Consider the following 27,970-nt stretch of genomic DNA (forward strand, 5'->3'; position numbering starts at 1 on the left):
CTGAAATTGCAAGGCCAGCAGTTAAAAACAAAAACAAAACGAAATTTATTATTTCCAACTAAAGCAGAATGTAGCTCGTCCCCCCACACCCCAAATACAGGACTGCCGTTGTCGTTCATTATACCCTACTTAAATAATTATTGCAAATGTTACACATTCGGACTTGCAAAATAAATCAAGACCGAGGAAACAAGTTTAGTATTCGCATATATTTGGCTTCCTTGTACGAGTTCATTCGTAGACCGTTCCACTGATCAAAATAAGAACGTCCTGGCCTAAAGCAAGCCCCCAGAGCCCGGCCCCGCCCCCTCGGCGGGCCAATCAGACGCACGCCGGGGAAGGACGCACGGCTGCCAGCCGAGCGAGTCGATGAGGACGCGCGAGACGCCCCGCGCCCGCTGAAGCGCTCGAGCGCCCCGGCAGGCGGCTCGCCATCTTTTTCAGCTGGAGGGGTAGGTGTCTTTCTTTCCCAGACGCAGGCTGGCGACTGGGCCGTGAGTCGGCGCGGTCGGGTGTCTGTGCGGCGGCGGGCGGCGGGCGGCGTGGGCGGGGGAGGCCGCGGACGCTGCCCGGGGCGGGGGCCGCGCTCTCCGGGGTTTCGGGGCGCCTCGCGGCGCTGCGGGTGCCAGGACGAGCGGGCGACTGGCCGCCTTATCTTCGGGGGCAGCGCGGCTGCTGTCGCGCGTTCCACGGTTCAAAGAGCGGCCTAGGGAGAGGGACAAGCAAGTGCAAAGCCAGACCCGAGCGAACGCCGAATTTTTGTGGGCTTTAGTTATCTCGGAAAACTTTACGCAGAATTTGAGCAAACGGCGTCAGCGGAATAGCTCGGATTTGGTTGGAGTGAATTTTTTGAAACTCTAAATCTGATTTGAATGTAAAGAAGTTAGAGATTCAGGTTTATGGGTGGGTGGTGAAAAACAATTCATATTTTGTCCGTGGCCGTGGTTATGAAAGTGTGGTCCCCAGATTAGCGTCATCATCCTTTGGGAAGTTGTTAGCAGTGCCCGTTCGCAAGTTTGAGAGCCCGGGCTCCAGCCAGCTACACGTCGGCGAACGGACCAAATTGCAAACTCCTGACTTTTGTGCCATGCAACTTCTAGGTTCATACGGAATTTGACTCGTTATACACGTGTAATTCATCGAAATCAGATACTTTTTTTTCTGTGCCGATTTCCACTCAGCTGGGACTTTCCTTGATCTCAGTCTTTCTTGGTAGCTCTCCACTCAGTTTACTTGTTTTCCTAATCTGTAAAATGAAGGTAACCGTACTACTACCGAGAGCTTTTGGAGAATTGAATGAATGAATGTATGTAACAGTTTTTGGCACATAGTAATCAAACACCGCTATTATTTTATATAATTTTGATATTAGTGTCAAAGCCTGAAATAGATGAGAAAGGTGATTAAAAAGTAAGAAGTAGGGGAGAGAGCTTATTAGTAACTGCCAAGTAGTAGAATCACAGGTGCCCCCGTTAAACTAAACCAACACAGGATGCTTGCTTTTCCTAAACACTTTGCTGCTCAGGGTGTGGTCTGTGGGCCAACATCTCTGCCATCACCAGGATCTGTTAGAAATGCAGAATCTCAGGCCCACTTCAGACTTAGTCAGAGGCTGTTTCTAACAAGATCCCGGGCAGGTTTAGATGCAGTTTTACTTGGAGGAAGTGTGAGATCAGCTGTAAGATTTCTCAAGGAGTTCCAGCCTTCAGTGACCAAGGGGATTTGGCAGGAGGACTTAAATTTGAGGCTGGTTCCACTTCTGCCTCACGTCCTGGTCTTCCATCGTTTCTTCAGTTCCTAGTCCTGGATAAGTTCTGCATCTGCTGATCATTACTGGAGAAAGTAAGGTAGCTTAATAACATGACTGTGGGAGTCATAGTCAAAACTCAGCTGCTTGAAGAGTTTTTGATTCATCTCCCTTTGTATAATGCTCCCTATAGAGCTGTTTTCCCAGATCTCTATTCCCCATCCTAGCTTCTTGACCCACAGTGCCACTCCTGGCTTTCCAGTGGACCATTTCACCGTCTTCTTGATATCGGGTAGTAAAGTGAATTTTGTCAGCTTCTCTTCTTTTTGCTTTAGAACCTTTCTTTCCACCCCTCCTTATTCATTTCTGTTTTGAAGGAGTGTAAAACCTTGTTGCCTCTGAAAAGCCTTTTCTGTAGCCTTGATTTCATACACTGCCATCTCAGAGCTTCTGCTCAGTTCAGAGACTCCCTTTATCAACTTAGTTCTTCACTGCTTAGAATTAGGCTTCTCCCTGTCAACGGACTAAGCAATCCAACGGCTTTTTTTTTCCCCCAGACTTAATTTTTTTCAGCTTCTCTAAAGTATTTTATATAGTTGACTAATGCCTCTTTCAAATTAAGCACCTCTTGGTCTCTACACATTGCATTTTTTAGTTTGTGTTCTGCTCTCGATAGTCTTAACTGCCTTCTCTTTTGTTTGGGTCTTCTTAAGATTTTATTCCTTAGTTGAACTCCTTCCCCATCCTCCCCTCCCCCCCACCAAAATATACAGTCATCCAGTATTTCTCTCTAGAGCGCGACAGGGATCCTAGGATACTTTTCCCACTGTTATTGTTACTTAGCATTTTGGTTTTTACATTTTTAAACATAAAAAGTTGTGGGGTTTTGGTTTTTTTTTTTTTTTAACTATCAGTAGTTGACTTCATTTGTCAATATATTTGACCAGTTCCTTTGCTCATCATTGTTTCTTTTACTCACACCTTTTATTGATGTTAAGCTTCTTTAATATGTCAAGAGTCTATGGGTTGGAGACTTTCTTAGTCTTTTATGTCTGAAGAAATCTGTGTTAGTTTGCTATGGCTGCCATAACAAAATACCACAGACTGATGTCTTAAACAACAGAAACTTCTTTTTTCTGGAGGGAAAAGATTCTGGAGGCTGGAAATCCAAGATCAAGGTGTCAGCAGGGTTGGTTTCTTTTGAGGCCTCTCTCGGCTTGTAGATGGTCGCCTTCTCCCTGTGTCTTCACATCAGCTTTCCTCTGACCTGTGTCCAGATTTCTTCTTATAAGGACAGTAGTCATAGTGGATTAGGGCCCATGCAAATGACTTCATTATAGCTTAATTACCTCTTTGGAGACACTATCTCCAAATAGAGTCATATTCTGAGGAACTGGAGTATAGGACTTCAACATAAGAATTTTGGAGGAATACAGTTCAAACCATAACAATATCTCAATTAGTCTTTCCCATTTAAAAAAAAAAAACTTTCGTAAAATGTGAAATATATATACAGAAAAGTATATAATATATAAGTGTCCATCTTAGCAAATTATTAAAAAGCATACACCCATGTGCCTACCTTCTAGATTAAGAAATAGAATACTGTCGGGGTGCCTGGGTGGCTCAGTCGTTAAGCGTCTGCCTTCGGCTCAGGTCATGATCCCAGGGTCCGGAGATCTAGCCCCATATCGGGCTCCCTGCTCAGCGGGAAGCCTGCTTCTCCCTCTCCCCCTCCCCCTGCCTGTGTTCCCTCTCTTGCTGGTCTCTCTGTCAAATAAATAAAATCTTTAAAAAAAAAAAAAAAAAGAAAGAAATAGAATACTGTCAGTATCCCAGAAATCTTCCAGAGCTTTTTCCCTCATCTCATTCTTGATCTCAGAGAGAAAGATTTCAAGTATAGTGTTTACCTGTAGTACTCTATCTGGCAAGGTTTTCTTTTATTTCTGGTTTGCTAAGTGTTTTAGTCATAAATAATTTATCCTGTTTCATTCTTAATTTGGGGGGCCTTCTCTTTTTCTTAATGTTGCTATGTGTTTATCAATTTTTTTTAGTCATTTCAAAGAATTAACTTTTGGTTTTATCTTTATTACAAGTTTGTGTCCCAATTTATTCTACTCCTGTTTATTTTTTATTTATTTATTATTTTTTTTAAAGATTTTTTTTATTTATTTGACAGAGACACAGCGAGAGAGGGAACACAAGCAGGGGTGTGGGAGAGGGAGAAGCAGGCTTCCCGCTGAGCAGGGAGCCCGATGTGGGGCTCAATCCCAGGACCCTGGGATCATGACCTGAGCCGAAGGCAGACGCTTAACGACTGAGCCACCCAGACGCCCCTTACTCCTGTTTATTTTTGTACTGAATCCTTTCAGTGGTTCTTTTTCAGGCCTGAGGTAGTTTCCTGCTATGTGTGCACTGATCCGCACCTTGCTGAAGACTCAAGGTGGAGTGTTCTCAGACCAATTCTCTGACACAGACTGGATGTCCTACAGTTCAGTTCTGACACTATGTGCCCAAAATAGTGCACACCCTCACAAGTTAAGGGCAGAGTTCTATGCAAGACTGCTTCCATGACACACGTCTTGGGGTCCATCTGCACTTGTGACCGACTGGCTATAGATTAGGGGGATCCCACAACTCTGTCAGGTTGGATAATTCACTGGAATGACTTACTGGAAGAACTCCCTGAAAGCACTATACTTAGTTTTATTAGAAAGGATATAGATTGGGATCAACCAAATGAAGAGACACACAAGGGCAGTCTGTGGAGGAAGTTTCTGTGTCCTTTCTTCATAGAATCCAGGCATGTCACTTTCCTGGCACATCCATGTGTCACCAACCAGCTTCTCTGAGCCTCAGTGTCCAGAGTTTTTATTGGGGTTTCAGTATGTGGGCATGACTGATTACATCATTGGCTGAGTGATTGAACTTGGTGACCACTTTCCTTACTTCCTTCCCCTGAGGTTTGATGGTTGAAAGTTCCAACCTTCTAATCATGTGCCTGGTCTTTCTCATGACCATCCCCAACCCGAAGCTACCTTGGGGCCCAGCAGAGTCACGTCAGTAGCATCTCATCACAAAAGACACTGCTGTCACTCAGGAAATTCCTATGGTATTTGAAGGAACTGGGGTCGAAGACCAGATATCCTTTTATATTGCAGGGACCCTCTGCAGATGTCTGGAGTTCTGTCTCTCTGCAGCTTTCTCTTGCCTCGGTCTCCTCAGATTCTCAGCTCTGTTTCCACAGGGGCTTTCTGGGCTCTGCCTGAGTTCCCTCTTCCTGTGCCCATGGCCTGGAAACTGTTAAGGCAGTAAGCTGGGGCAATGGAAGGGCTGTCTGTGTGTGTTTTCCATTTTTCAGAGACCATTATACTTGCTTCCTGGTGTCCAGTGTCTTGAAAACTGTTGTTCCCTAGACTTTGTGCAGAGGTTTCGGTTGTTCAGGCAAGAGGGTACACCTGGCCCCTGTTACTTCATTTTGATCGGATGTAGGAGCCCTAGGAGTGCTTTGGAGTGTGGGGTTACTACGTCATCTTGATCTTCCTGCTGTTCTTTGAATGCTTCAAATTTTCTCCCCGCTCTGATCTTTTTTTTTTAATTTTTTTTTTTAAGATTTTATTTATTTATTTATTTGAGACCGAGAGAATGAGAGAGAGAGAGCACATGAGAGGGGGGAGGGTCAGAGGGAGAAGCAGACTCCCTGCCGAGCAGGGAGCCCGATGCGGGACTCGATCCCAGGACTCCAGGATCATGACCTGAGCTGAAGGCAGTCGCTTAACCAACTGAGCCACCCAGGCGCCCCACCCCGCTCTGATCTTTATGCTTGCTGTATCTACTCTCTGGATGTTCTTTTCCCAAGTCTTCCTAAGGTTTGCTTTTTATCATTTGTCTGCTTAAATGTTGTGGTTATCTACTGCTGTGTGACAAACCACCTCCAAGTTTAGAGGCTTTAAGCAACCATTTTATTATATTTCATGATTCTGTGGGCTTATGGATCTTGACTCATCTGCATAGTTCTTTTATTCCACATGATGTTGGCTGGGTCGCAAGTCTGTTACCATGGGATTGACCTGGGACTGCCAGGATGGCTCATTCACATGGCCGGCTGTTGAGGTTGGCTGCCAGCTGGGAGCTTAGTGTGCCCTCTGCACATGGCCTCTCTGTGTGGCCAGGCCTTCTCACAGCATGGCAGCTGAGAGCAAAGAGCAGGCGTTCCAAAGTAGAAGCAGCTAAACCTCATATAGGCCAAGCCAGGCCCAGAACCAACACAGCATCGCTTCTACCACAATATTTTGGCTAAATATTGTGAACCTATGCGAAACCTTTGCTTGTAAGAAGATGGTGACAGAAATGTCATCCGTTTTTTTTTTTTTTTTAAAGACTTTATTTATTTATTTGACAGAGAGAGACACAGTGAGGGAGGGAACACAAGCAGGGGGAGTGGGAGAGGGAGAAGCAGGCTTCCCGCCAAGCAGGGAGCCCGATGCGGGGCTCGATCCCAGGACCCTGGGATCATGACGTGAGCAGAGGGCAGATGCTTAACGACTGAGCCACCCAGGCGCCCCTCATCCCAGTTTTGAAAGAGGAATTGCATTCCACTGTTGAACTGGGTAAGGGCATATGACTGAGCACCTTGACGATGTGTGTGTGTTTTTAACAAAAATTAGACACTCTGCAAAAGGGACTTTCCTAGCAACTGACATACCTAGAAAACAATTATAAATTGTAATATCTTTCAATTATAATTCTTGGTAAACAACTGATGTTAGGTATCTTATACTTCCTCCTTTTTCTTATAAAAACCCCTTTTTCCCTGCAGTGGGCCACAATTTGGGTTGTTCCCCAAATTGCAATTCTAAACCCCAAATAAATGCTTTAATTTTACTGGGGCGCCTGGGTGGCTCAGTTGGTTAAGCGACTGCCTTCAGCTCAGGTCATGATCCTGGAGTCCTGGGATCGAGTCCCGCATCGGGCTCCCTGCTCCGTGGGGAGTCTGCTTCTCCCTCTGACCCTCCCCCCTCTCATTCTCTCTGTCTCTCACTCTCTCTCTCAAATAAATAAATAAATTAAAAAAAAAATTTTAAATGCTTTAATTTTACTTCAGTTTTTCCTCTTTTCATGGTTGACAGTGGTCACAGGGTCAGCCCAGATTCAGGAGGAGGGACAGTAAACTCCATCTCTCGATGGGGACTTGATGGAATTTGTGGCTATCTTTAATCTCTGAGGCCTTCCCTAAAATACTCAACATTGCCTAATCCATCCTGCCATTGTCCTGCTTTATTTTTTTCATACGGTGTATCACTATCTGAAATTATATCTATTTTTTTGTCAACTTATGTCTCATCTTGTCCCCTACCCCCATGTGCCCCTCCCCACCATGTATCTTCTTAAAACCTGGCTGGGCTAGTTTCCTGGTATCCCTGTCAGCTAAGACAGTGCCCAATACCCAGTAGGTATTTAGTAAATGTTGAACAAATGAATGCTGAACTTTTCCCCAACACCATGTTCTCCTTCTGAATTTCTTTTGAAGTTAATAATACCACCTTTTTGTTGTTGGTCAGCCTAGAAATCTTGGCCATGCTTACCATCTTCTCCTTTCCTTACGTGCATTCTGTGGCTGAGGCCTGTAGAACTAATCTTCAGAATGCAGTTCAGCCTCCTTTGGCTATTTCACCTTCCTTGTAGGACTCTCTGAGTCCAGTTTTTCCCTGATTCTGTACACTTAGTGCTACTTTTATTTTCCCCCAATGTGGCTCCCACGCATTCAGAGCTACTGTTAGCAGATGAGGTTGGCCGTGGGCCTCGTCACCCCAGCCTACCTTGTCATCCAACCATCTCCCAGCCCCACCACATCCATCCTCGAATTTACAGTTTCGAAGATTCACTTTGCTCCTTTGCCTCCTCACCTTGCCCTCTTAGCATGTTACCCACACTTCCCTGTCAGTTTCCCATGCCCGTTCCTCCATGAAGTGGTGCCAGTTTCTTCCAGTCAGATGAGCTTGCTTCATCCTTTGAACCTCTAAAACCCTGTGAATCCCTGTGTGGCTTTGACCATTTGCATTTGCTGCTTGACATTTATTGTGTGTCTCTCCTGCACTAGCCACCAGGCTAGGTGTTGGTCTTGGAGAGGTGGAGGGGGCAAGATGGAGAGTCGTCACGACGGTGAATTCTGATTGGAGTAGGGTGTTACTTTCCCCTGGAAAAGTTCACGTCATAGCACAGTGGTTTTCTACCCTTGCTGTGTATTGGAACCACCTGAGGCGCTTTAAAAATCCCAGCACCTGGGTCCCACCCTTAGAGATTCTGATTTGCTTGATCTGGGATGTGGCCAGAAGATTGAGACTTTTAGAAGCTCGCCAGGTGATTCTTTTTTTTTTTTTTTTTAAGATTTTATTTATTCATTTGAGACACAGAGATACAGAGAGCATGAGCAGGGAGAGAGGCAGAGGGAGAGGGAGAAGCAGGCTCCCCACTGAGCCAGGAGTCCGACGCAGGGCTCGATCCCAGGACCCTGGGATCATGACCTGAGCCGAAGGCAGACGCTTAACCATCTGAGCCACCCAGGTGCCCCTCGCCAGGTGATTCTAATGCACAGCCAAGCTTGACAGCCACTGTGTCAATGGGAGAGCCTGACAATACGTGGCTAATTTCATTGTGTGTTGTGCTAGACGAATAAACAGAGCACGCTGGGAGCACAAAGGAGGAGTGTGTGATACAGCCTGGAGTTACTTTTTCTTTTTAAGATTTTATTTGTCAGGGAGAGAGAAAGAGAGCGCGTGAGCACAAGCATGGGGAGCAGCAGAGGCAGAGGGAGAAGCAGACTCCTTGCCAAGCAAGGAGCCTGATGCGGGACTCCGTCTCAGCACCCTGGGATCATGACCTGAGCTGAAGGCAGACGCTTAACCAACTGAGCCACCCAGGTGTCCCTGGAGTTACTTTTATTTTTACATTATTTTTACTTTCTCACTTGGGAATTCCCTTACCTGATTTTTATTCATGTTAAGTATAAGACAGGCTGTCCAAAAGAACTTTCTGTAATGATGGAAATGTTCTAGATCTGCCCTGTCCACTGTGGCAGCCACTAGCCCCATGTGGGTGTTGAGCACTGGAAATGCAGTTAGCGTGAATGAGGAACTGAATTTTTAATTTTATTTAATTTTAATTAAATTTAAATAGCCACATACGCTTCGTGGCTACTGTATTGGACAGTGTCGAATAGAAGCGGTATTAAGTGTTGAGATGGTTTGACAGGGTTTCTGCAGAGGCTTAGATGAAGCAAGTTATTTTCTCTGAGTGGTTTGGGAGTTCAGTCACCTTGTTTGAATGTTAATTTTATACATTTCTTATTTTCCATGTGTTAAAAAAAGGAATTTGGGGGGAGAGGGTTTGGTTAAATACCTCTTCTTTTTTCTTTTTTCTTTTTAAAAAAGATTTTATTTATTTATTTGACAGACAGCAAGAGAGGCAACACAAGCAGGGGGAGTGGGAGAGGGAGAAGCAGACTCCCTGATGAGCAGGGAGCCCAGGACCCTGGGACCATGACCTGAGCCGAAGGCAGCCGCTTAACCGACTGAGGCACCCAGGAGCCCCAATACCTCTTCTGTTTAAAGCAGTTTTACTGAGCAATGATTCACGTACTAAACTATTCACTCGTTTAAAGAGCACAGTTCATGCAACCATCACCACAGTTTTAGATCATTTTTCATCACCTCAAGAAGAAACCCCGTACCATTTTAACTGCCAGCCGTCTGTTCTGTTCCCAGCCCTGAGCACCTACTAATCTACCATCTGTCTCTGTAGATTTGCCTGTTCTGGACATTTCATGTAAATGGGATCCTGTACTCTGTGGTCTTTGCTGCCTGGCTTCTTTCCCACAGCACAGTGTTCTCAGGGTTCATCCATGTTGTAGCACGTGTCAGTACTTCATCCATTTTTATGCCTCGTACTCTCCCATTGTATGGATATGCCACATTTTAGTTATCTGTCAGTTGATAGACATTTGAGTTTTCTCTTTGGCTGTTGTGAATAATATGGCTGTAAACATTTGTGTACAAGTTCTTGTGTGGATATGTGTTTTCATTTCTTGGGCGTAAGCCTAGGAATGGAATTCTGAATCCTATGAAAAGTTCCTGTATTCTTTTTGTCTCAGCACGAATGTGTGTGTATGTGTTTAAATGTGAATACCATTTTACTGAGTATTTTTATTTCAGTTATTATTCAGTAAGAAAACATTATCTTAGCACTAGAAGGAAGTAGATAGTTTTTATTACAAAACCATTTCTTCTAAAAATAATTGTATTTTATTATGTCTATTAAAATTTTTTTTAGCCTTCATGCAGGATGCTGTATTCTCTGCTCCTTTGTGAATGTCTGTGGTTGATAACCGGTTATGCTCATGATGATGACTGGATTGACCCCACAGACATGCTTAACTATGATGCTGCTTCAGGAACAATGAGAAAGTCTCAGGTATTAAAAAAAAATGCATGTGCATGTACATAAGACCTTATCGGTCCTGTAATGGAAATAGTGTACTTCTGTTACTGTTTCTCGCAGAGCTTCCAGAGTCAAGAGTCATGTACCAATGACTAGCAGCCACGTAGAATATCTCCCTGACTCTTAGTCTAAGAGGATTTCAACCCCACCTGCTTATTTCGGTGTTGAATATGAATGTAAAGCCCATCGAGCCGCCAGCTAACTTGATTTTAGTTCTTAGCTAGTATATAAATTTGAGACTCTTTTTTGGTTCAACACAGATGAATTATGACAAAGTCATAAAATGATGAAGTCAACTTTTAGTCTTCATTAACTTTAGGTTATTTTCACAGCTGAACTATAAAGAAATAAAATCTCTATTTTGCTTTAGGTAAAACATGGTGTATCAGAGGAAAAAGAAGTCAGTCCTGACTTGTCACATGCTGATGAATTGTTGGAATGTTATAGCAAACTTGATTCTTTAACTCATAAGGTTTGAATTTTTTTTAATTCATGAATTTTATATTTATAGTGTGTTAAATTGCTGTTTCCTGTCTTTGCTAACATATGTGTTTCTGTGTATGTACTGTACAATTTATATATAATTTTTTTCTTTAGTTACTCTAGCCTTGTCTTCTCTTTCATTACTCTGGCCTTGTCTGTTTTTTTTTAATAGTACTTTTATTTTCCAGTAATAACATTTATCTCACCATGTTGTAATTCTTTCTTTACCAGACTGAACATTTCTTGGGACAAGGAATACGGGTTTTTTTCTTTTTTAATATTTTATTTATTTATTTGAAAGAGACAGACAAAGATAGCGAGAAGAGAGCATGAGTGGAGAGGAGAGGTAGAAGCAGGCTCCCTGCTGAGTAGGGAGCCCAATGCAGGACTCGATCCCAGGACCCGGGGATCATGACCTGACCTAAAGGCAGACGCTTAACCGGCTGAGCCACCCAGGCGCCCCAGGGACAAGGAATACATTTTATTCATTTTTGATTCTCTATCACCTTTCACAGTGCTGGATCATAATAGACTCATAACAAAGGCAGCCCATGAAGAAATGGGCCTGTGACCACCAGATGAACATGAAGGAAAAGCCACCACACATACTAAATTATAATAATCCCTTATATTTGCAAGAGTAATTCTTAGGTTCATCATTTATCCAATCTTTTTATTTGTGTGGCTGAAGTGGAGTTTATGAGAAAGGAAATAAATCAAGATTGTTAAGGGGTTTAAATGCATGTTGAGGGGTGGGAACCGGTCTCTTGGCTGTGGAGGCTATCAGCTGGTGGCCCAGTGGAGGGGGCTTCAGAAGGAGAGGGGTGGCAGAGGTCCAGCAATGCCAAATGCTCCAACTGGGGCAGTGACAGGTACTGAAGAGGAAAGTGTTGGATTTCTCCAAGGTGGAATAGGCAAATTTGGGTAGCTGAGGGAGGAGGGAAAAGGGATAGAGTGAAGGAGGTTTCCAGCTTGAGAGACTGGGAGAGCTTGTGAACGGAGATACAGAGATCTCAGATCTCATTTCCAGATCTGTCAGCACTGCTGTGGTTCTTACCAGGTGTGAATGCTGTCTCACCTGAGTGCTAGCAAAGAAATGCTTGGATAAAATCTGCCTCAGTTTAACTGTGTTTTGTAGTATCATGACCTTGTTTGGCTGCACACTAGGAAATACAGAAATTCTTCATTCCGTTCTTTGCATCTTGGGCTCAGCGTTGTAAAAGTATGATTGATAAAATGGAGTCTTGAATTTTTGTTTTACAAAACATTCTCAGGGCGCTGGGTGATGCAGTCTGTTGGTTTCCGCTTAGGTAATCTCAGGGTCGTGAGATCGAGCCCTGTGTCAGGCTCCATGCTCAGTATGGAGTCTGCTTGGGACTCCCTCTCCCTTTGCCCACCCCCAAAATAAAGAAATAAATCTTAAACAACAACAACAACAAAAAACCACACACACAACATTCTCTTAAAGGGGCACCTGGGTGGCTCAGTTGGTTAAGCATCTGACTCTTGATTCTGGCTCAGGTCATGATCTCAGGGTGGTGAGATTGAGCCCCATGTAGAGCTCCATGCTAAGTATGGAGCCTGCTTAAGATTCTCCCTCTCCAGGCGCCTGGGTGGCTCAGTTGGTTAAGCGACTGCCTTCGGCTCAGGTCATGATCCTGGAGTGCCAGGATCGAGTCCCGCATCGGGCTCCCTGCTCGGCAGGGAGTCTGCTTCTCCCTCTGACCCTCCTCCCTCTCATGCTCTCTGTCTCTCATTCTCTCTGTCGCAAATAAATAAATAAAATCTTTAAAAAAAAAAAAAAAGATTCTCCCTCTCCCTTTGCCCCCCCCACCCCTTGCTCGTGCTTGTGTATGCTGTCTCTCTCAAAAATTCTCTTGAGAAATTTAAAGAGGTTTGTAAACCTTGCCTGCAAGCGGAGGAAACTGCCATGTGACTTTTCAAGGGTCCTTCTCTCTTAAGTCCGTGTGTGACACTCAGTTGTCATGTTTATCATCTGAAGCCCATTTCAAATGCTAACTCAATTCATGGTTCATACTTAGTTAGAAAATAAAAGTTGGTTATCACAGGTTCTAATGCTTTGCAAAGAGAACCCACAGAAGGTAGGACGCTCTACATTTTCATATAGTTGATAATCGCAAGCTCCTTACCTTGATCTTGATGGGGCCACTAGGCTAGAAACTTGACCCTCACATGAAACTTTGATGCTATCTAATGTTGAATTTGTTTTGTAATTACAGATCGATGAGTGTGAAAAGAAAAAGAAGGAAGACTATGAAAGTCAAAGCAATCCTGTTTTTAGGAGATACTTACATAAGATTTTGATTGAAGCCAGAAAGCTCGGACTCGTGAGTATTGGTGTGATACTAATCAGTGTGGTGGATATTTTCATTATTTATTAATTTCAAATGGGGGGAGGTGCCTTAAATTTGCTGTTTGAACTTTACTAAACAGTTGGAAATTTGACACATTCATGAGTTGGCAAAGAAATTCTGTGCTGGCCCTTGTTTTCTACCACTTGCACACTTTCTTATTCATGTGATGTAAGATCATTCTGTGCTGAGAAAAAGAACAATGTGCTTTAAGTAGTCCTCCCACCACCCGGAAGCTTTTTACTGTGGCAGGGGCTACTTTATAGAATTGCATATCATGTGCATATTTTTCATAATTAATGTTAAGATTCCATTTTTTAGAGTCCTTGTTTTCACTCTGTGGAGTCAAACATCAAGAAAACTTAAGGGTTGGGCGCCTGGGTGGCTCAGTCGTTAAGCGTCTGCCTTCGGCTCAGGTCGTGATCCTCAGGGTCCTGGGATCAAGCCCCGCATCGGGCTCCCTGCTCGGTGAGAAGCCTGCTTCTCCCTCTCCCACTCCCCCTGCTTGTGTTCCTGCTCTTGCTATCTGTCTCTCTGTCAAATAAATAAAATCTTTAAAAAAACCCAAAAATTTAAGGGGAAGGAGTATTAGATGAATATTTAATAATCCCATCTTACTTTGGAAGTGAAAGAGCAGATGTTCTCATACATGCATCCTTTAATTCAAGTCTTTTAAGCATGTATGGGATAAGGACACAGAGCGCCAAAAAATTCCTATGATGGAGATAATGGGCAATATTTCGTTGAAGGTTTTTTTGTTTTGCTTTCTTTAGTTCAAGGTTTTTTAAAAATCATAATGGATGACTGCTTTTTCACGTTAGTGATGACTTGTGATGTTATGTGACACTGTTTTTTTTCTGATTTTATATTCGCTTTTATGTAAGTATCTGTATTTTTATAAAAGAGAAACATTTTTCTGTTTGTGTTAACTGGATAACAAATGTAAAATGTTTATAGTGATTTTGCTAACCTGAACTCAAGCTAATAAAGATAGTTATAAATATCATGTTTGTTCACGGAAACTCCTGTTTGACTGACTTTTAAGATCCTTTTTTTGGGGGGCGCCTGGGTGGCTCAGTCGTGAGGCGTCTGCCTTCAGCTCAGGTCATGATCCCAGGGTCCTGGGATCGAGCCCCGCATTGGGCTCCCTGCTCGGCGGAGAGCCTGCTTCTCCCTCTCCCTCTGTCTGCCCCTCTGCCTACTTGTGCGCTCTCTCTCTCTGTTAAATAAATAAAAATCTTAAAAAAAAACCCAAACCCTTTTTTTTTTTTTTTAAAGATTTTATTTGAGAGAGAGAATGAGAGAGAGAGAGCACATGAGAGGGGTGAGGGTCAGAGGAAGAAGCAGACTCCCTGCCGAGCAGGGAGCCCGATGCAGGACTCGATCCAGGGACTCCAGGATCATGACCTGAGCCGAAGGCAGTCGCTTAACCAACTGAGCCACGCAGGCGCCCCCCAAACCCTTTTTAAAAAAAATTTGTATTACTGTGTATTTTAGGCTATTTGAAAATAAAGTCAGCAAATGGAAAATCGTAAATGAATCAAAATAAGCAGTTGATGCTCATTATTTGTGGATTCCATATTTGCGAACTTGCGTACTCACTAACCTTATTTTATAACCTCAAAGTCAATACTTGGGGAGCTTTTGCGCCATTCTCGGACATGCGCAGAGCATTTGCGTTGCCTGGTGTGCCCATTCTCAGCTGAGGCTGAGCACGGCCATGTTCTGCCTTCTTGTTTCAGCTCTCAGACTATAAACAAGTACTTTTTCATGGTTTATTTAGTGCTACGTATTTCACACTTTTGTTGATGTTATTTGGCTGTTTAAAATAACTCCCAAGAGTAGTGCTGCCTGGTGCCTCTGAACCGTGAGAAGGCTAGGATGTGCCTTCCGGGGAAAATACCCATGTTAGATAAGGTCTGTTCGGGCAGGAGTTACAGTGCTGTTGGCTGTTCCGAGTTCAGTGTTAATCAAAAATATTAAATAAGGTATCTTTAAATAGAAACACACAAAAGGGTTATGTATTTTTTTTTTAAGATTTTATTTATTTGACAGAGAGAGAGACAGCGAGAGAGGGAACACAAGCAGCGGGAGTGGGAGGGGGAGAAGCAGGCTTCCCACTGAGCAGGGAGCCCAATGCGGGGCTCGATCCCAGGACCCTGAGATCATGACCTGAGCCGAAGGCAGATGCTTAACGACTGAGCCACCCAGGCGCCCCCAAAAGGGTTATGTATTGCCTGCCTGGTGAAAATGGTAGGAACGCAACCCTGTATTTCCTGCAGGAGCTGTAGTTCAGGTATTTGTTAACTAGTGTCCGCGGTGACGTCCTCGAACAAACGTTGCCAGTAGTAAGAATCAACTGTGGGTAAAATGCACATTATCTTATTTGCATAGAGTTTTATATTTTTGAAATGTTTTTCACATGTATGATCTCTGTTTTTTATGTTAGACACATAGGTGGATAGTATTTTTATTTTATACATGTGAAATATGAACCACATATATATTTAGTTCCAAATCGGCTTTTGTCTTGAAGTGTTTCTCTTTTCTGTTTTGTTCTGTTTTGTTTTTTGGGCAAATTTAATTCAGCCTGAAGAAAACAAAGATGATATGCATTATGATGCTGAGATTATCCTAAAAAGACAAACCTTGTTAGAAATACAGAAGTTTCTCAGTGGAGAGGATTGGAAACCAGGAGCCTTGGATGATGCACTAAGTGATATTTTAATTAATTTTAAGTTTCATGATTTTGAAACATGGAAGTGGCGATTTGAAGACTCCTTTGGAGTGGATCCATATAATCTGTTGATGGTAAGATGGGACAAGGGGGACATAAGTAACAGCTCATTTTTTTTATTTTTATTTTTTTAAGATTTTATTTATTTATTTGACAGAAAGAGACACAGCGAGAGAGGGAACACAAGTGGGGGAGAGGGAGCAGCAGGCTTCCCGCCGAGCAGGTAGCCCGGTGCGGGGCTCGATCCCAGGACCCTGGGATCATGACCTGAGCCGAAGGCAGACGCTTAATGACTGAGCCACCCAGGCGCCCAGTAACAGCTCATTTTTAAAAATGCTTTAAAAACTCCACCATAGAACCCTCCTACACTGTTGGTGGGAATGCAAGTTGGTACAGCCACTCTGGAAAACAGTATGAAGGTTCCTCAAAAGGTTGAAAATAGAGCTACCCTACGACCCAGCACTTGCACCTCTGGGTATTTACCCCAAAGACACAGATGTAGTGAAAAGAAGGGCCATATGCACCCCAATGTTCATAGCAGCAATGTCCACAATAGCCAAACTGTGGAAAGAGCCCAGATGTCCATTGACAGATGAATGGATACAGACGATGTGGTCCATATATACAATGGGATACTCTCAGCCATCAAAAAAAAAAAAAAAAAAATTTTGCCATTTGCAACAACGTGGCTGGAACTAGAGGGTGTTACGTTAAGCGAAATAATAAGCCACTCAGAAAGACAGTTCTATCTCGCTGATATTGTAGAATTTAAGAAACAAAACAGGATCATAGGGGAAGAGAGGAAAAAATGAAACAAGACGAACCCAGAGAGGGAGACAAATCATAAGAGACTCTTAATTATAGGAAACAATCGAAGGGTTGCTGGAGGGGAGAGGGGTGGGGGGACGGGGTAACTGGGTGATGGTCACTGGGGAGGGTCTGTGATGTAATGAGCAGTAGGTACTATATAAGACTGATGAATCACTGACTTCTACCTCTAACACCGATAATACATTATATAGGTTAATGTAAAAATTAAAAAAAAACCCTCCACCGTAGTTACGTTAACCCGTGCGCAGACGCTTCTGTTTCCATGGCCGTGCAGCAGAATGGCCCAGATGCTGCTGCGTGTCTGAGGCCAGTTCTTTCGTTTCTGCTGAGGATTATCATTTCTCGGCGGGGACGGTGGCTTGGCAGTAACCCTGCTCTCCGCTTCTTCCTGTTTTCGAGGTGCTTCTGTGTCTGCTCTGTATCGTGGGATTAGTCGCTACCGAGCTGTGGACGTATGTGCATTGGTACACCCAGTTGAGACGTGTGTTATTCATCAGTTTCCTCATCAGTTTGGGATGGAATTGGATGTATCTATATAAGGTACTAAATAGGTGGAAGGTTTTCATGTTTTTCAGCGTTACTTCATGATAACAGAAGACCTCAGTGCCTTTAGAGGAGCGTATAACCTTGCCTCTGATCAGAGATGCCGGATTGTCATCTGGCAGCCGCTCACCTGTCCCTGGTGTTTCGGGTCCCTGACCAGTTTGGTGCAGGCCTATTTTCCTAACCCAGTTTCTCATGGGTAGCCTCTAGGTGGCTAAATCAGAATAGAGCTAGGTGGATGCATTTTAAAAAATTTTATGTAGGTAGTTTAAGGTATGTCCTTTTATTCTTTGCCAGAAAGGATATCAAAATGTTATTTTTTAAAGTTAGGTTATTTTCTGAATATGAAAGTGCAATGTTGATAGTAGACGATTTAGAAAAGATAGAAAGTTATACAGAGAAATTTGATTTTTTAAAAAAGATTTTATTTGAGAAAGAGCGAGCAGGGGGAGGGGGAGGGGCGGAGGGAGAGAGAATCCTTGAGCAGGCTCCCCACTGAGCAGGGAGCCCAGCGTGGGGCTCAATCTCAGGACCCCGAGATCATGACCTGAGCCAAAGGCAGATGCTTAACTGACTGAGCCACCCAGGTGCCCCAGAAATTTGATTTCTTTTTTTTAATTACCTATAATTTTGTCACCTAAAGATAATTGCTGTCAATATTTTGAGGTATTTCTTTCCGATTTTTTTCTAAATTTTAATTCTTTCAAAATTGGGATCATGCTGAATATAGAAAGTCAAATGAAACACTACTGTTCCTGTTGAAATAGCATTGAAGGACAATTTTAGATCTTTCTAGCAGGGTGAGTCAAGTGGCAAAATATTTTTGATGAATTTATCTGATTAAATCATTGTGATATATCCTTAACCTTTTGCTCTAAGTTCTATAGCTTCTAGAACTAATTGTTTGCAAATTAAAGGAAAAAAGTTTGGTTGAATATTGTTATCTCAGCAATTTCCCCCAGGGCTTGGACATATAAAAAATATGTTATCTTTATATAGGCCACTTGTGCTGAAAACCATCCAGAACAAAACACCATTTTATTTTTTATTTATTTATTATTTTAAAGATTTTACTTATTTGACAGAGAGAGACACAGCGAGAGAGGGAACACAAGCAGGGGGAGTGGGAGAGGGAGAAGCAGGCTTCCTGCGGAGCAGGGAGCCCGATGCGGGGCTCGATCCCAGGACCCTGGGATCATGACCTGAGCTGAAGGCAGACACTTAACGACTGAGCCACCCAGGCGCCCCACAAAACACCATTTTATCATGAATTGTGAAAGAAAATGAGAAGTAGTCATTTAATATATATAACTATTTTTGGGTGTGGTATGAATTTGAACTGATTTTTTAAAATAATCCTTTTTAGCACAAAGGTTTGCCTTTCTCATCAAAATTACTTACAAAGAAGGAAGCTATAGTTCTTTATCCTCACTCGTTGCATTAAGACTGTGCTTTGCCATGAGTGGAAAAGAGCTGCTATTTAGAAATGTTTTTGGGGTACCTGGGTGGCTCAGTTGGTTAGGCGACTGCCTTTGGCTCAGGTCATGATCCTGGAATCCCTGGATCGAGTCCCGCATCGGGCTCCCTGCTCGGCAGGGAGTCTGCTGCTCCCTCTGACCCTCCCGACCCTCCCCCCTCTCATGTGCTCTCTCTCTCAGTCTCTCTCTCTCAAATAAATATATAAAATCATAAAAAAGTTATTAGAAATGTTTTTTTTTCCTACTAAAAAACCGTGAACCGTCTGGTGTCTGGTGAAGATACGTTGTGAAGTCAGGGTTTTGGATGTGTAGACATAACCTTCATGTCCGCAGCCGCTCACAGCTCCCTTTTGGTGTTGCTCAGCTCGCGTTCGCGCAGCATCAGGCCGAGGTTGCCAAGCTGGAGCCGTTGAACAATGTGTGTGCTGAGAAGATGGACTGGATTGGAAGCCTCTGGGGTAAGGGGTCGGTTTGCTGGGCCTCATTTTGAATAGAATTTCCGGGAAGGAGAGAACATATTAGTAATTACAGAGAAATGAGAAAATGCTGGAAGGAGGCTTTCCGTGACTGAGTCCTCAGGGTCAGAAGAAGATGCGAGAAGAGGCAGGGTTCAGACCGGGCCGCTCATGCTCCCATAACCTCATGGGGAGGGACTAGGAACGCGTCTTTGTCGGCTCCCGTGGTGCTGCCGTCTCCTCCGTCGGTCGGTGACGGAGCCGGAGCTCATCTTGTCTGTCTGGTCCTTAGGAAGGGGGTCCAGTGTGTGCATTAAAGAAGTGAATCAGTGTTTATATGAATTAAGATCCATCTTAGACTTAATCTCCTTATACTGACTTATGAAATGTTAAGTTGTAGCTTTACTACACATTTTTTTTTCCTAGGAGGAAAGTTCTTTAACTTTTTTCCCCTCACAGACTGTATATACATTGTCACTACTGTTGGCTGCCTTTAGTTCTGTGTATCTAGCAGTAGGAATGGTTTAGTGTTCAAGGGCACTTTATAAATGCAAGTCCGTAAGAACGGACCCAGAATAGAATCCCTGCAGATTGTACAAAACAGGGCGTCCATATTAACGGTTCTTTAAAAGTTTTGGGAACTAACCCAATCTGGCCTCGCTTCCTGGCTACAGGGGACATCTGAACGCCTTCTCTAGCTCAGGCTAGTATGTAATGTACATAAACCTAATTTAGAAAAATTGGGAGAACTAGTAATGTTCTTTATCTTGTAAAGTGACGGATTTTTTAAATTGAAATTTTACTGAGATAATTCTAGATGCACAGGTAGTTGTAAGAAGGAAAACAGATCGATGTACCCTTTCCCCATTTTCCCCCAGTGTAAACGTCTTACACAGTTACAGCAGTGCGATCTCATAGCCAGGATATCAACTTGCATATAATTGAGCGATCTCAGATTTCTGCGGTTTTATTTGGATTCATTTGTATGTGTAAAGAACAGTTTTTAATACTTACCTTTTGGAAAATTTCATAAAATATAATGTTTTATCTACATAAGACCTGTCTAATTTGAAGAGATTTTTAAGATAAACATTTTGGACATAAGATGAAAAATTTTTAAATCAGTATTACAGGGAGTCTGTTTGTACCAGCATTTAAAATTGGTTGGTGATGGGGACAGGGACAAAACCAAAATGCTGTCTTATTTGGGAATGAAATGTGACTTTTTTTTTTTTTTAAATGACTCCGTGTTTTGTCTATTTCTCTAAATAGAATTGTTGAGAAGTTCATGGACCTATAAGGATGACCCATGCCAAAAATACTACGAGCTCTTATTAGTCAACCCTATTTGGTTGGTCCCACCAACAAAGGTATAGAATACATTTGTAAATATTACTTATACAAAGTGAATCAAAAATTTCTTGTATTTATTTAAAGTTGTTAGTGTTTTTTACAGTCATTTTGCTAATAATAAACCCTTGTTCTAGAAAAAATACTTCCATTACACAATGATTTTTACATTAAAATATTTTAATTGATTTTTTTTAAAGATTTTTTATTTATTTGACAGAGCGACACAGCGAGAGAGGGAACACAAGCAGGGGGAGTGGGAGAGGGAGAAGCAGGCCTATTGCGGAGCAGGGAGCCCGATGCGGGGTTCGATCCCAGGACCCTGGGATCATGACCTGAGCTGAAGGCAGACGCTTAACGACTGAGCCACCCAGGTGCCCCTCATTGTCTTTTGAGGGAAAAGTTAAGTTGCTGTTATCTTTTGTTTTAGGCACTGGCGGTTACATTCACCAACTTTGTCACGGAGCCACTGAAACACATTGGGAAAGGAGCTGGGGAATTTATTAAAGAGTTCATGAAGGAGATCCCAGCATTACTTCACATTCCAGTGCTGATCATTATGGCATTAGCTGTCCTGGTTAGTATACAGCACGGTTGACTATTAACAGCGCTTGTAGAAAAAAAGGCAATTCTAAAACTTAGATTTTTTGCTGTTGTAAATCAGGCTAAATTTTGCTTAACGGTATGAGAAGATGATTTTTAAGTGATACAGATTTATTTATACTTACATGTATATTCCTTTAAGCAAGAAAATGATTGTCAAGTTTGACTATAGATGTCATGGCAGTGACTTAGAGTAATATTTTTCTAAATTTGTTCTTCAACTTGGTGAATTAATACACATGAAATCAGTTGTTTTTGTCCTCTTTGAGAAAGGGGGCCTTCTTATTTCAGTCTGAGTTTTTGCAGCACTAAGAAGGGAAGAGCATTGGCTTTTCCACAGAATCAAATTGGGATGTGGAAGAAGGTGAGTTACTGAGAAACAGTTGGGGAATCCAGGAACAGACATTTGTTAAGAAGAAACATTATTCATTATTCATCTATGGTCTCTTCAGCTTTTTTTATTGATTTTCGGCCCTTACTCTAATAAAGCAGTTGTCACTTAAAAGGTAAAGAACCCAGATGTGCCACGGGAAAAACCAGGTTTGCATTTGTGAAGAAATTAACCTATTTAAAGTTTATAACTTTAAATATTTTCAGCGTCTATTTTCTCTGATGGGTGTGAATATACACAACATAGCGTTATCAGACAGTACCTTCCAATTTAAATTATTAAAAAGGATTTTCTTCCCTAAGGATACAACATTTACTACGCTTTATTCACTTTGAAATTGTTCCTATTTTGGTTTTGGTTTTTGGCTTGTGATTACAGGAGTCTGGTTTAGGGATATGGTTTTGTTAGGTGATATTAGTTGTATAATAGCGCAGATTTTCCTTGACTTATGGGATTACGTCCCAATAAACCCACTGTAAGTCGAAAATGGATTTACTACACCTAACTTCCAGGACATCGTAGCTTAGCCTAGCCCACCTTAAACATGCTCAGAATGCTTATGGTAGCCTGCAGTTGGGCAAATTCATCTAACACAAAGCCCATTTTATAACAAAATGTCAAATATCTCACGTAGTTCCCTGAATATTGTACTGAAAGAGAGAAACAGAATGGTTGTGTGGGTACGGAGTGGTTGTGAGGGTAGGGGTTGTTCACCCTCAATACCCCGTGGCTGACCAGGATCTGCCCTGCCCAGCATCACCAGAGAGGATTGGACCCCAAATCGTTAGTCCAGGAAAAGATCCAAATTCTAAATTTGAAGTACAGTTTCTACTGAGCACACTATCACTTTCTTAGCATCGTGAAGTCTAACAGTTTTAAGTTGAACCATCGTAGGTGGGGGACTGTTTGTAGTTAGTCTCTGAAGCTGAAATTATAAGCAAAAACCCATTATCTCTTCTTCATCTGCCTAAGAAAAGGACTTTTACTGCTTCTGTCTTTAAATAGGTTCTCCAGCACAGTGATTTTCAAACTTTTTGTTTTTAGGACCCTTTTGCCCTCCTAACTGCAGACCACAAAAACAAAAAAACAAGAAACCCCCCCAAAAAACAAACAAAAAACCTGAAGACCACAAAGAGCTCTTGTTTATAGTGGTTTTATTTATTGATATTTACCATATTAGGAATTAAAACTAAGAAAAATTTCAAATACAAGTTTACACAAGCACACAGTCGACGAGCCATTAGAGTGAAGAAGTCATTCCAGCCCCAGAAGACTCCACCATACACTCAGAAGGGAAGAATAAAAAAGACTAAGGTCTTTGAAGTATGAAAAGTTTGACCTTACAGGGTCCCTGAAACTGTCCCAGGAATTCCCCCCCCCCCCCAGGGGTCCCTGGGCCACAGTTTGAGAACTACTGACTAGTTTTTCTCATGAAATGGGATTCAAAGCCTTTTGAATTTTAGTTGTCACTAAAGCCGGTTGTATTTGTAGAAAAGTTACCCTACATGAGAATGTTGATGTAATTATGTGTGTAACACTAATTTTTAGCATTTACCTTATATGGTGGGTGTGAAAATAGACATCTGATGAACAGTTATCAATTAGTACCTTCCAATTTAAGTTTCTAGGTTTTAGCCAAACTGACCTTGTTACAATTCAGTGAAAGTGTGTTCAGCTCATTGAAATGTCTACTTATCACTTTGTGATTTCTCACATTTTGTTGGCTACTCTGGCCTAGTGTTAATCTAAACAAGAGATCGCAAATGAAACAACAGTGAAATAAACATGTTTATGTCTCCAAATGCCATTAAGTCAAGTTAGGTAATTTTGCTAGCACCCTGAATAATTTCATTGTAAGTCAGCCATTAAATACTATATATTTATTTCTTTTCCTTCTAGGGTTTCTGCTATGGTGCTGGAAAATCAGTTAATATGCTGAGACATTTAGGTGGTCCTGAAAGAGAACCACCCCGGGCACTTGAGCCAGCTGATAGAGGACGGCTGCAGGAAGTTGGTGATAGACCCCATGGTGGAGCAGGTGATGCACGTTTCCCTTATAGAGGCCACATCAGCCCCTTTGAGCGAGGCCCTTATGACAGAACATATGAGGGTAGAAGAGATGGTATGAGAGAGAGAGATGTTGACTTGATACCTAGGACTGGCACCAAGAGCCCCGAAGTGCTCCGGCCATGCGATGTACCCCAGGCAGAGGCGAGGGAGCGTCCCACGGTGGTACCCAGTGTAAGTCAGCAATTGTTTCTTTTGCCGTCCTTCATGTAGGCCTGCCTCTGTGCTTCCTGTAAAGCTTCCGGTTAGGCGATTCTTCTCTTTTACCTGCCACGGTTAATTATATCATTATTAATATAATTGTTTATTCTGTTTTCTGGCCAAAAGTTCAGCCTTCTCAGAACTAAAACGAGATTTAATTTTTATGTTAAATCCTATTTAACGGTAGTTAGGACAGGTTAGTAATTCCTACAAAATTTCATAGGAAACCAAGTAATCATGACTGAAATTTCTGCCTTTGAAGAGCTCAGAGAAAAGTCTTCAGTGAAGGCCCGGAGCCTGGGGGAACCTGCAGGAGACCCCTAAAGGCTCAGCTGGATGGGAGAGTGGGTGGGGAGGGGTCACACAGCCCGCTTTGCCAAATCCTTGGCATCATTGGCTAGACTCTCTACTTTCTACCTGCAGAATGCTGAGGTGTTTTTTCTATGTTATTGGCCATTTAAAGGGACATTTCCGTTTTTGTTTGAGAGAGGAATTTACATTGTCATTTGCAAAGTTTAAGTTGTAACTGTAAACCTTGGAGAAACAGTTGTGAGCACAGTAGAATCTAGAAAATTAGAAGCCCTTCCCGTGGAGTTTCTTATAAGAATAAACATACCTGCATACATCTAAAAAATTTTCAGATGTTCTTTTCATTTAATAGTTAATGGTAATGCACCACTCATCTCAAAGTCTCCAGGGACTTCTCATCTCACTTAAAGGGAAAGCTAGTTCTCTTGGTGGCCCAGGGCTTCCTTGATCCGCCCACAGTCCACCTCCGTTAGTACATGGATTTCTTCTCCTCCTATGCTCACTCTCCTTCAGCCACAAGGGCCTCCTCACTATTCCATGAATTAGAACCTTTTTACTTGCTGTTCTCTGTCTAGAACGCCGAAATGTGGTTCATTTCTTTAAGTCTTTACTCCTGTATCACCTTTCACATTACCCTAATTTATTTATTTTTTAAAGATTTTATTTATTTGGGCGCCTGGGTGGCTCAGTTGGTTAAGCGACTGCCTTCGGCTCAGGTCATGATCCTGGAGTCCCGGGATCGAGTCCCGCATCAGGCTCCCTGCTCGGCAGGGAGTCTGCTTCTCCCTCTGACCCTCCCCCCTCTCATGTGCTCTCTCTCTCTCATTCTCTCTGTCTCAAATAAATAAAATCTTTAAAAAAAAGATTTTATTTATTTATTTGACAGAGAGAGAGAGACAGCGAGAAAGGGAACACAATCAGGGGGAGTGGGAAAGGGAGAAGCAGACTCCCTGCCGAGCAGGTAGCCCGATGCGGGGTTCGATCCCGGGACTCCAGGATCATGACCTGAGCCGAAGGCAGTGGCTTAACCAACTGAGCCACCCAGGCGCCCCCACATTACCCTAATTTAAACAGTCGTCTGACCCCAGCTTGGTACTTTAATTTGTTGCTTGATTGTCTCCCCAAGTGAAATGGAAGTTCCAGTGAGGGCAAGGGTTTTTGTTGGTTTTGTTCCTGCTGTTTCCCCAGTACCTGGAACTGAATACAGGCTCAGTAAATAATTTGTTGAATGAATTATTCTCACCAGGCAAGAGGAGTTAGCAGTACTGGTCCCCAGTCCTCTTGTCCTCTTGCCCTCTCCTAAAGCTGGGTCGCTAGACCACCTGGAATATCCTGAGTGCCCCCACTCCTCCGTGCAGGGTTCTGTGAGGCTTACTAACATTTACATAATTACAGCACTGGAGCTGGGATTTGAAGGAGTTGAGAGTTTGATACAGATTTGCATAGGAACTTGTTAAACGTGTTTGATGACTGATCTTCACATTATGTTAATTAAAAAATTAAAATGTCATTCTCTACAGCATAAATTACCTGTTTTGGATACAAAGCCCAAAGAATTTGGTGGAATCCAGGGAGAAAGCACACTGCTAGAAAGCAGTACCGAAAGCAGCCAGTCTAGTAGGCCTGTCTCTGGCCCAGACACATCAGAGAAGGTGGAAGGTTCACCTGCAGAGGAGAAGGCCCAGCTCGGGACTGATGCCAGAGGCAGCCCAGAGGAAGGCAGCGCGTCCAGGCCAGCCAGCGGTGGGAAGGATCTGGAGAGTGGCCCATGTGGCTAGAGGAGCACACCCTCGGACCACAGCTCAGAGGTCATCTTTGGGTTTTGTAAAGTATACTCTTCATAACTATTTGCTCTTCTCTACAAATATTCTGACATTTACTACCCTACAGATGCCAACTTAAACATGAATATTTTTATTGACCGTCAACTAACGAATACCCATGTATTTCTGTTTAATTTTTATCGTTTGTGTAATTTCATTTTCATATTGGTACTTCCTGTGGAGTTTGTGGTGTTGATTTTGGAACAGGATCTCATAGATGAACATATGGCAAGCATCACTGATTTCAGATAAGAGGCCAGTTTGAATCAGGAAACATTGAAAAATAAGTTTTATGGTTCACACGCATACCAACTAGCCGACGTGTGTGTTGCCTAGTGGATGTCCTGTAATACCTACTTTAGTTAATGATGTTAGTTGTGCACTGGATTTGGTATGTTTCCAAAAGTGGTAGGTACTCAGAAACTATTTTAAGGCAAGTCCACTGTCGTAAGCTTTACCCTTTTCATGCACTTCAGCGTCTTACTGCAGTCACGGAGTCTGGGTCGCCTTGTCTCTGCGGAGGCTGCCCCAGCTCATCATGGCTTCGTCGTTGCGAATCCTGCCTCCATCGCTCAACTCTTCCAGTGCTGACTGGGCCTGCTTCCTTGTCGCCCCTTTTTACCCTCAGCTAAGACAGACCTGAAGATGGCCAGGAGAATTTAGTTACCACAGTTTGTTAATTGGTGATCTTGGTCTTACATAGTCAGTAGACGGAGAATAGCTTTACCCTTTCCCCACCAAGTACATACTTTACACATTGGTCGAGTACAATATTTTTGCTAAACAGCGTAATTTCTCTATGTCCCTGGTTAAGTATAAAAAAATGCCATTGCCAATTAAGATTTTAAAAAATTACCTCAGCAAGAGGATGTAAAATTTATTAATATTATTTTCTAGTTTAATATTGCAAACATCTTTAGTAATTCATCAGAAAGGTAGTAGTTCTTTCCAGAAAAAGCAACAGGATTTTATAGAAAAATTTGCAACACAATAGGTATGGGACAAATGAACTAATGCAAGGATGCCTGCAGCTTGGAGTGGATTCGTGAACATTGGTGCATATTAAGTCCTCCCTGAGGGCCAGACCTGTTCACACTAATTGGTAAATATGTGCCCAGGATGGTAGTTGTCCTCTGAGCTGTGACGGGATTCTGAAGAGCAATGAATGCCTCAGGTGACGGACTAACTGTGAGAGTGGAGTTAATGCTGTTTGAACTCCTAACTACTTTTTATCCAAAAATGAATCTGTAAAGAATTAAGTAGAATTTCATCTTTGTATTCTTTCATTACAGATAGCCGTTTGGGGATGCAGTCCACTTGGACAGCTAGCGAGGCAACATACCACTGCTGTTGAATGATGACGGCAATTTAGGGAAGACACTAAAGCAGACCGAACAGATCAAGGCCAGTTTATAACTTGGGGAAATAGACTTGTTTATTGTCCAGCCCATATTTATCATTAGAATCAAGAATTTTAGCAACAGGCTTTTAGGAAAATCAGAATTGGGTAGACAGCTTTATAAAAGCAGTGTTTAAGTGGAATAGATAATGTTGAATGTTTACAGGGTCTAAGAACTATTGTATACACAAAATAAACACCTATTTTTACATTATTGTAATTTGATATGCTGTCTTCGCTCATTGAATATGCTGGTAAGAAAAAACCCCATGATACTTACGTGCAGGTTTTTTTTTCTTTTTTTTTTAAAGATTTTATTTGCGAGAGAGAGAATGAGAGACAGAGAGCATGAGAGGGGGGAGGGTCAGAGGGAGAAGCAGACCCCCCGCTGAGCAGGGAGCCCGATGCGCGACTCGATCCCGGGACTCCAGGACCATGACCTGAGCCGAAGGCAGTCGCTCAACCAACTGAGCCACCCAGGCGCCCCTTACGTGCAGTTTTTAAAAGGATATTGTCTAGGACGTTCTATTGTATATGTAATATATAAGACATAAGATGATCCGGGTGTTAACTGAGTACTTTTGACAAAATTTGTCTGACCTTAGAACCAAGAATAATCTTTTTTTCCCCTGAGCCTTTGATGTGATTCTAGATCGAGTAACTATCTTTCTATTTTATTTTTGTG

General features: G+C 42.6%; 1 protein-coding gene across 3 annotated transcripts; it reads left to right on the forward strand.

The window, feature by feature from the left end:
• The first annotated feature begins 365 nt into the window (after positions 1-365).
• On the forward strand, positions 366-27,510 carry CLCC1 (chloride channel CLIC like 1). Of its 3 annotated transcripts, none has more exons than XM_035017885.1 (11): positions 366-452; positions 10,076-10,216; positions 10,614-10,715; positions 12,967-13,074; positions 15,688-15,909; positions 17,066-17,206; positions 19,052-19,145; positions 20,415-20,512; positions 20,923-21,069; positions 23,386-23,727; positions 25,584-27,510. In XM_035017885.1, exons 2-11 carry the CDS (start codon positions 10,088-10,090, stop codon positions 25,839-25,841), a joined length of 1,641 nt encoding a protein of 546 aa, XP_034873776.1. In that variant the 5' UTR covers positions 366-452; positions 10,076-10,087; the 3' UTR covers positions 25,842-27,510. The 3 variants fall into 3 exon arrangements, with proteins under 3 accessions (XP_034873776.1, XP_034873775.1, XP_034873777.1); XM_035017884.1 differs by lacking the exon at positions 366-452 and having other exon boundaries at positions 25,584-25,871; positions 27,179-27,510; XM_035017886.1 differs by lacking the exons at positions 366-452; positions 17,066-17,206.
• Positions 27,511-27,970: the final 460 nt, after the last annotated feature.

This window comes from Mirounga leonina, unplaced genomic scaffold, assembly GCF_011800145.1.
Source record: "Mirounga leonina isolate KUSES-001 unplaced genomic scaffold, KU_Mleo_1.0 Mir_173, whole genome shotgun sequence".
NCBI classification, from domain to species: domain Eukaryota; kingdom Metazoa; phylum Chordata; class Mammalia; order Carnivora; family Phocidae; genus Mirounga; species Mirounga leonina.